The sequence below is a fragment of the Cyprinus carpio genome, chromosome A21, assembly GCF_018340385.1.
Source record: "Cyprinus carpio isolate SPL01 chromosome A21, ASM1834038v1, whole genome shotgun sequence".
NCBI classification, from domain to species: Eukaryota; Metazoa; Chordata; class Actinopteri; order Cypriniformes; family Cyprinidae; genus Cyprinus; species Cyprinus carpio.
The window spans coordinates 23,990,473-24,000,360 of record NC_056592.1 but is presented as its reverse complement, the minus strand read 5'-3'; the positions used below and the strand labels follow the sequence as shown (position 1 = coordinate 24,000,360).

At 36.8% G+C, this 9,888-nt stretch overlaps 1 protein-coding gene across 1 annotated transcript; it reads right to left on the bottom strand.

Moving 5' to 3' along the window:
- Positions 1–4,835: 4,835 nt before the first annotated feature.
- LOC109103411 (SH2 domain-containing protein 1A-like) lies at positions 4,836–7,377 on the bottom strand. The gene is made up of 3 exons (XM_019116827.2): positions 6,912–7,377; positions 6,513–6,576; positions 4,836–5,380 (listed from the first exon to the last, which is right to left on the bottom strand). The coding sequence occupies exons 1-3, from the start codon at positions 7,046–7,048 to the stop codon at positions 5,255–5,257; spliced, it is 327 nt and encodes a 108-aa protein (XP_018972372.2). The 5' UTR covers positions 7,049–7,377; the 3' UTR covers positions 4,836–5,254.
- Positions 7,378–9,888: the final 2,511 nt, after the last annotated feature.

Genomic DNA, 9,888 nt, shown 5'->3' with positions numbered 1-9,888 from the left:
ATATACAAGACTAGATAATGATCTAAGATATAATCGCTCTGCTACAGAATTTCAAGACCATCAACATCAATACCATGTGACAGTATTAAATTTAAAATATGATTTCGACAATGAGTAGGTCCTAACATGTGTTGTCTAACCCCAGTGTAGTTCAGAATGTCTATAAATGCTGATCCCAATTCATCATTTTCATCATCTACATGGATATTAAAATCACCCACAATTAAAACTTGCAGCCAGCAATAACTCAAGATAGATAGAAAATCAGCAAATTCTTTGATAAAGTCTGTATGGTGCCCTGGTGGCCTGTATACAGTAGCCAGTACAAATTATTAAAACACTTATTACGCTATTAAAATGGTTAAAACATGTATTACACTAGATAATACTGCATAAAGCACCATTGTTTTTAACAAATTATACTTGAAATCAGACCTCTGAGAAATACTGAAAATATTACTATTAATTGTAACAACACCTCCCCCTTTAGCTTTTGGATGCGGCTCATGTTTATAACAGTAATCTTGTGGGGTAGACTAATTTAAATTAATGCAATCATCTGGTTTTAGCCAGGTTTCTCTTAAACAGAACACTTCTAAGTTCCGATCATATAATTTACATAATTTACAAAAAGTGCTTTCGTAGAAAGGGACCTGATATTCAATAAGGCAAGCTTTATCATTTTGTTTATCTGTATTGCATCTGTTTTTTATTTGTTAAACCTCAAATCAGTTGTTGCTCTTAAATTGGTTTGGACGTTTTTTGTATTTTCTAGAACAGACACAGTCTCTATAGTGTGATATCTAGGTGAAAGAGTCTCTATGTGCTGAGAATTAACTGACTTCTGTGACTGGAGGCAGCTAGCAGACGGTCGGTTTAGCCAGTCTGCCTGACCTGGGCCCCAGTTAGTCAAGTACAAACTCTAAGACTATGTGCCATATTTCTAGAAAGAAGAGCAGCACCACCCCAGGAGGGATGAAGACCATCTCTTTTCAACAGGTCAGGTCTGCCCCAAAAACTCATCCAATTGTTTATGAAACCAACTGTATGTTATTCTGTAGGCACCACTTAGACATCCAGCCATTGAGTGACGACAGTCTGCTATGTACAGTATCTCATCACTGCGGTAAGCAGGGAGAGGACTAGAGCTTATGAAAGTGTCTGACATGGTACTTGCAAGTTCACAGATCTCTTTAATGTTATTTTTTGTGATCTCTGACTGACAAATTCGAATAGAACCAAAAAAAAAAAAAAAACACAGAAGCATAATGCCCATCTCTTGGAAGGTGCAACCATGTGCTATAAACTGGCCAAGGAGTTGGTTCTGGATGTGGATGAGGGACTGGTAAAGGACAGGAGACCACATGGTGGAAGGGCCCATGGAGCCATTGATGATGAGAAGAACCATGGAGGAATGGATGGTGGTAGGATCCAAGAAGGAATGGCTGGCCAATGGGTTCCCAGAGCAACCCAGGAGACGGCCATGAGGGTGTTGACCCACAGGTGAACTGAGGGAGGGAGGAACGCTTCCTTGGATTTGCCAGCATCTGTTGCACTTTATCCATAGCTTCAAGTCCATCACCACTCCACTGACCAACCTCTTGAAAGCAAAGCCCTGGAGCCCAGCCACCACCAAAACCTTACAACAGCTCAAGTTGGCTTAGTCCAGCACACTGCTCCTTATCCTGACCCTAAGAAACCCTTTGTTGTGAAAGTGGACCACACAGGGGAAGGAGTGGTGCTTTCTCAACAGCAGGTGATATCAAACCTACATCCATGTGCCTTATTTTCAAAGAAACTCATCCAAGAGAAAATAAATTTTGACATTGGCAATTGCGAGCTTCTGGCCATCAAGATTGCTTTAGAGGAATGGAGGCATTGGTATCTATTCACAGTCCTTACTGACCACAAAAATCTAGAACTCCTCCACGACACGCCTTACCCCGACCAAGCTTGCTGGATCGTTTTCTTCACAAGGTTCAACTTGTCAATATCCTATCGACCTGGGTCAAAGACCACAAAAGCAGACACTTTTCCCCATAAACTGTTAAAAGTGTGCCAACTCTAAGACCCTTTGACACTTACCGGAAGGCAAACTCCTGGAACCGGTTACTTGCCTGGGCCAAGTATGCCCCAAACTCCCTCAAATAGTCTTCCAACAGCTTGACACAGCATCAGTGTCCTTAACCCTCAGGAATAGGCCATAATGTCACAAATACACCAGGCTCCACTGTCACCCCTACGTTATGATCCATGTAACCTAAATACTAAGAACCAGCACCCATCATTCATCATCGCACTAATCAAATCACAATTTAAGCAAACTCCTGAGCCTCAGTCTTTGTCTGGTCTCCAAGGTGGAAACACGACTGCTTACCTGCGATCTATTTCTCTGTGATACCTATCTCAGATGGTTCCTGCACCAAAGTTCCTGCCCCATTCACAGAGGAACTCACCTGGCACTGTGATCCACACTCACCACCCCGTTATCTTGTCATTATATTGTCATCAATATAATAAAATTCAAAAATTAAAATCACATACATACATAAAATACCAAATCAATAAAAATAAAATGTGAAATAATGTGATTTAGTGCAGTATGCTGTAAATTAAATCAGTAAAACTGGGGGCATACATTGCTTATAAATGGCATTGCCTCCTCAGAATGACCCAATTGCAAGCAAGTAATGACTGTTATGATTTGTGTTTTCGTTCTTTGGCAGAATATTTTTGTTTTGGCTAAATGCACAAGCTTGATTTGATTTTACAATTCATAAATGCATTTAGTCATTAGGAATTGCTTTGTTTATTTAAAACCTAGTTCATTGCTTGACATTTAAATGCTAGTTGTTTCAAAGCAAACGATCGCAGGGAAAGTCCCCATCAGACCAGTGCTTCTCTAAAGCAGTTTATAGTAGTTATCCAGGAGACTGTCATGCATAAATTATTTAAGATTTATTGAAGCCGTTTCAGCACTCATCCCAGAGGCTTCATGTAAACGTTGGATGCTTCAGTTTCCATCCAAGCGTTTCTTCTCACACACGATGGCTATAGCATTGAATGAGGAAACTGCTGGTTTGAGATGAAAGGGCAGCGTGTAGGTGGCTGATGTTGCGGTGAATTCATATTCGGATTAGGAAAGTGTAATTAAATATATTTTTTGCAAAGGAAAATATACTTAAGGCGTGAAATAAGCAACCACAGCAGAAAAGCCTTAACACAATGGAAGGAGCAGGAAAGAGGTGGTTTGTTCTGTTTCGTTTCACTCTGATGTGGCTGATTGTGTGAGTTTATCTGTGCCCCGGTGGACCTTTATACATCTATTACGGTTTAAATGGTTTCCAAGACACGAAAGGTGAACACTAAAACAGTAGCAAAGGTTCATTTGTACACCTCAGATTAATTTTCTCAGAAGTTCAGCATAGCATCTTCAAGTCCATGTCAAGCATCCACGAGTAAAATAAATTAAAAAAATTAAATAAAATAAATCTATAAGCATTTTTCTGGGATGTTGTATTATAATTATAAACTCAGCAAGTAGTTCATAAATCCATATCAATGAAAAGCCTGCATGAAATATTTGTTCTGTACTTAAAAAAAAAAAAAAGCCCAAATGGTTACAGCATCAAAAAATATAACCTTTCGCTTAGGCCAGTATATACTGTACATCTAAACTTTAACACTGAGGTTTTCAACTACTCTCAGCACAAGCTAACTGGTAGCCTAATGTTAAAGTGATTATTAACCATAAAAAGATAATTCTGTGCTCATCTATTAACCGTCGCTCAAAGAACCATCACACACTGTTAATGCACCTACTGAAGTGTCTTGTTTTGAGGGTAGCACTTTGTCTTAGAAAGTGAGGACTTTTACAGCCCTGGCGTTTATAGAGCTTTAAAATATGTTTAAAAGTTCAGAATGTTGTTCCACAGGCTGCATCTTCTAGCTGCATGGATTGGCTATTTTTTACTTAACACTAATAACTGTTTTAAAGATTCAGACTAGTTTGCAATACGTATATTCAGCAGTATAGGCCTAGTAATAAACATACTTGGTCACACTTTATTTTAAGGTCCAATTCTTGCTATTAACAAACCATTAACTAGGGCTTTTGCCTCAATAAACACCTAACTCGATGCTTATTAATAGTTAGTAAGGTAGTTGTTAAGTTTAGGTACTGGGCAGGATTAGGGATGTAGAATATGGTCATGCAGAATATGTGCTTTATAAGTATTAATAAACAGCCAATATTTTAATAATAAGTATGCTATTAAGCAACTACTTAATTTATTAAAGAGTTACCATATACTTTATTAACCATTACTATTTTAATAAAAATAATTAAGTTTAACCACTGTAATACCATTTCAAGTACCATTCCAAATCTGTCTATCTATCTAATGTTGATTATTTAAGAGAATGTAAGGGTCTTTACATTATTTTCTTTTGAAATAAGTTTCTAGTATTCTATTATTGGGCACTTACAGTGATGAACAGAATTTTCACACATGAATGAATGGCAGTTAGACCGTTTACACTTATTTCAGAGTTGTTAATTTTCACTGTGTGCATTTAGTTTAACAGTGTCATAGAGGGCAAAGCATGCATTTAAAACACTTAACACTTAATGTTCTTGGTCTGTCCATGCAAATAATCATGTTTATGTAATATGGTCAAAATTATGATTTAAAATCAGTCAGCGCTAACAAGTTCATATTTACAGCTACATGAGCAGACTACTCGAACCATAAAACATTTCATATACAGCACAAAACATGTTTTGAAAGAATTATTGTCATTAACCTTTAATAACTGATGCACCACAAAAAATGTATGTATTACCAGAATTTATTGATTTATCTAATCAGTTTCAAATAAAAATGATGCTTTAAAAATCCCATCTTGATGAGATGAGAATTAAATAATGCAGACCTTTATTGGTCAGTTTAGTCGTGAAAATACACCTAAATAACCACCTGTTTAAGACAGGGTTAATAGTTTGATAATAGAATTAAAACTCATATTTGTTTATCATTGATCTCAGTATTAAAACAATTTAGATGAGGTTTTCTCAGTTGCCCACATTAAAAAAATAAAAAAAAAAACCTTTACAAAATTAGGTTTTAGTTTTTCCTTATATACAAATCATTTGATATGTACAGTAATCCACATGTGTAAAAAAGTGTGATCATACAGTGAGACTGTCCACATGCTTGTAGTTTGTTATGTAGGTTTACAGCTGATGGTCATTCTAGCAGGGCTTCTTGACAGTCACGGGGTAGCGGAGCGGAATGGCGATGCCCTGGTCCGGTTTCTCAAAGGCGCTGATCAAATTCTTGACTTTTCGGAACAAGCGTTTAGTGTGACCTGGTGCTGTCTGCAGAAAATAAATGAGTAAATAAATAAACAACAACAACAAAAACATGAGTAGTATTTCTTTGCAAGGAGTTGGTGAACTTGTATTAATATTGTTTTCTTTATTTCATCTATATCAGATCTGTAGCTATAATGTCATGTAGTTTCAAGATGAGATGTTAGCTTCATAAAAACGCTCATCTCTGAGGCAGATGGTATGCTGAGAGATTTCTCTCTGTATAATCGATCTTTTCAATCTCACCTCATTCAGACAATACCTTTCCATACCTCTGTACGTTTGACTCATTCTCAGAAAATACACAGCTGTGTGTTATAATTATTACTGATAGATAACACAATATCATTTTCCATTACACATGCCTGAAATGCAAAAAAATAAATAAATAAATAAATAAAAAAATAAATATGTAAATATTAAATGTTTGCATGTCATTAGGAAATCAGGCAATTTCTCTATGTATGTGTGTGTGGGTATATATATATATATATATATGTATGAATGTAGACAAAAAGCATGTTTTCAAAAGAGAAATGTAATGGGCTATAACTCTTTCTTTTCTTTTCTTTTCTTTTCTTTTCTTTTCTTTTCTTTTCTTTTCTTTTCTTTTCTTTTCTTTTCTTTTCTTTTCTTTTCTTCAGTTTTTCAGTTATATTATTGTGATGTTTTTGCATCAAGTACAGTTCCAGCCTTAATATGACAGGGCTGAAGTAACTTTTATAGGTTTAAAGGTTATACCACATATTTGGGATTCATAGCAATATTACAAATTCAGACAATTTTAAAACAAATACTAATAATAACTTGAATAATAATAACAATAATAGTAACTATTTCCCTGAAAATTTCAGGCACAGGTGGTTTCCTGAGGATGATTTGCATTAATTCTTTGTTTGAGCATTTGATTTTATTAAACTTACAAAAGACAATTATAACTTACAAATGAGGAAGCACACAGTACTACAATTTCTTAATTATACAAATACTTATTATTATTATTGGGCCAATTATTAGTCATAAAAATGTTCAAAAGTAAATAATTTCAGAGCAATTCAGAGCTGGCGTGTTTTAAATGTTAGTGTCTGCTGTTGTGTATGAGGTTTCCATCTCTATATGTGTGATGTTTGTTGCTCACCTCAGCCGCCCAGGAGCCCTCCGCGTCTCTCTGGAGCCGGTATGTGTAGACGAAACCATTACACCTGCAGCGCAAATCAGATCAGGTTAAAAACACAGACTAAACTTCATGCTTCACTGGAAAAAAAATAAAAAAAAATGCTACATTCATACATTATAAATAAAACAAAGAGTACTTAAGTATGTTATACAATAAAATATTTTTTTTCAGTTTTCTCCTTTAAAATTGCATATTTAATTTATTGTGATATTTGACATTTCTTTGCAATTGTTTGTGACATTTACTAGGAATTTCTAAGTGAAAAGAGTTCCTTCACCTTTGTTTTCAGTGTATTGTTTGTTAACTTGAGTGACACATTTAAGCCTAAATGAGAAAAGCAGAGATTTTTGGAGGACTTACAGAACGCAGAGGCAGTATGCGCCGGGAACACTCTCACTGTCTCGAATTAAATAGCTGCCGTCTTTACCCGCTTCATACAGACGCATCTCGCACGTCTCTCGGCTGATGGCCCCGTGATACACAGACAGTGATTCCATTGCGCTGCATGCATTGTTTCTCAGGCAATCACTACATGCATGTGATATTTGTCCCTTGAGCAGGAAATGATGAAACCAGGCAGGAAATAAGCACTTCAAAAAATAAGGCACAATTTCTGCAACAATAGCAAATGCATGAAAAATGTCAGGTGAACATTAGAGAATGTAGTTTTAGATATCAGGCCGCAACACTAATGTTCAAGTTTACAGATTAAAGCTGTGTTTGAAACTGCTCATTTCTAACATTTTATTTCAGACAATGCCTATTTAAAAAACTTTTTTCACACATCAGTTCCACACAATAAATCTATATAGTTTTATTGTTCTTATTGCTTTTACAGATCTGTACAACGGTTTAAACTAGTAGAACTGTTTTCAATAATAAAATAGGCCACTACTTGGGCTCTGCAAACAAAAGAAAAAAAAAACTTAACAACAACAACAAAAAACTTAACTTCAGGTATTTATTACAGTGGCTAAATTAACGAAAAATAAAGCATCAACAGGTGTTGACATTTCCCAACAGCACAACAGTAATGACTTTATGAACTACTTTACTTCCAAGATCGATTATTGGAGATGAAATTGTAACAATGCAGCCATTAGCAACAGTATCGCATAAGACAGTGCACTATAGATCCCCTGAGGAACAATTCCACTCATTCTCTACTATAGGAGAGGAAGAATTGTATACACTTGTTAAATCATCTAAACCCACAACATGTATGTAAGACCCTATTCCATCTAAGTTCCTAAAAAAGGTGCTTCCAGAAGTCATAGATCCTCTTCTGACTATCATTAATTCATCATTGTCATTAGGATATGTCCCCAAAACCTTCAAACTGGCTGTTATTAAAAAAGGTGCTTCCAGAAGTCAAAAAACCACAACTTGACCCCAAATAACTAGTTAATTATAGACCGATCTCAAATCTCCCTTTTCTGTCCAAGATACTAGAAAAGGTAGTATCCTCACAATTATATTCCTTCTTAGAGAAAAATGTTATCTGTGAGGATTTCCAGTCAGGATTTAGACCGTATCATAGTACTGAGACTGCTCCCCTTAGAGTTACAAATGACCTGCTCTTACCATCTGATCGTGGTTGTATCTCTCTATTAGTGCTACTGGATCTTAGTGCTCCGTTCAACACTATTGACCACAACATTCTTTTGAATAGACTAGAAAACTTTGTTGGCATTAATGGAAGTGCATTAGCATGGTTCAAATCATACTTATATGACCGCCATCAGTTCATAGCAGTGAATGAAGAGGTATCATATCGATCACAAGTGCAGTATGGAGTACCTCAAGGCTCAGTACTAGGGCCATTACTCTTCACGCTTTACATGTTACCCTTGGGAGATATCATCAGGAAACACGGTGTTAGCTTTCACTGTTATGCTGATGATACTCAGCTCTATATTTCTTTGCGGCCTGTCAAAATATACCAGTTTGAAAAACTAACGGAATGCATAGTCCATATAAAAAACTGGATGATGAGTAATTTCTTACTGCTAAATTCTGAAAAAACAGAGGTGTTAATTATAGGACCTAAAAACTCTGCATGTAATAGCCTAGAACGCTGTCTAAGACTTGATGGCTGCTCTGTCAATTCTTTGTCATCAGTTAGGAACCTAGGTGTGCTATTTGATAGCAATCTTTCCTTAGAAAGCCACGTTTCTAGCATTTATAAAAATGCATTTTCCATCTCAAAAATATATCTAAATTACGACCTATGCTCTCAATGTCAAATGCAGAAATGTTAATCCATGCGTTTATGACCTCAAGGTTAGATTATTGTAATACTTTATTGGGTGGTTGTTCTGCACGCTTAATAAACAAACTCCAGCTCGTCCAAAATCCAGCAGCTAGATTTCTTACTAGAACCAGGAAGAATGACCATATTAGCCCGGTCCTGTCAACACTGCACTGGATCCCTATTAAACATCATATAGATTTTAAAATCTTGCTTATTACTAGACCTGAATGGTTTAGCACCTCAGTATTTGAATGAGCTCTTGTTACATTATAGTCCTCCATGTCCGCTGCATTCTCAAAACTCTGGCAATTTGATAATACCTAGAATATCAAAATTAACTGCGGGCGGCAGATCCTTTTCCTATTTAGCGCCTAAACTCTGGAATAACCTACCTAACAATGTTCGGGAGGCAGAAACAAACTCACAGTTTAGCTGCAGTCATAAAGATCTCTTTAACCTGGCTTACACAACACACTAACACATTTCTAATATTGAAATCCATTAAAGGATTTTTAAGCTGCATTAATTAGGACAACCAAAACCGGGAACACTTCCCATAACACCCGATGTACTTGCTACATCATTAGAAGAATGCCATCTACGCTAATATTAGTCTGTTTCTCTCTTATTCCGAGGTCACCGTAGCCACCAGATCCAGTCTGTATCCAGGTCAGATGGTCACTGCAGTCACCCGGATCCAGTACGTATCCAGCCCTGATGGTGGATCAGCACCTAGAGAGGACCTCTACAGCCCTGAAAGACAGCAGAGACCAGGACAACTAGACGAGCCCTAGATCCCCTGTAAAGACTTTGTCTCAGATGACCACCGGGACAAGACCACAGGAACCAGATGAGTCCTCTGCACAATCTGACTTTGCTGCAGCCTGGAATTGAACTTCTGGTTTCGTCTGGTCAGAGGAGAACTGCCCCCCCCGACTGAGCCTGGTTTCTCCCAAAGTTTTTTTCTCCATTCTGTCACCGATGGAGTTTTGGTTCCTTGCTGCTGTCGCCTCTGGCTTGCTTAGTTGGGGACACTTCATTTCCAGCGATATCGTTGACTTGATTGCAAATGATTGCACAGAT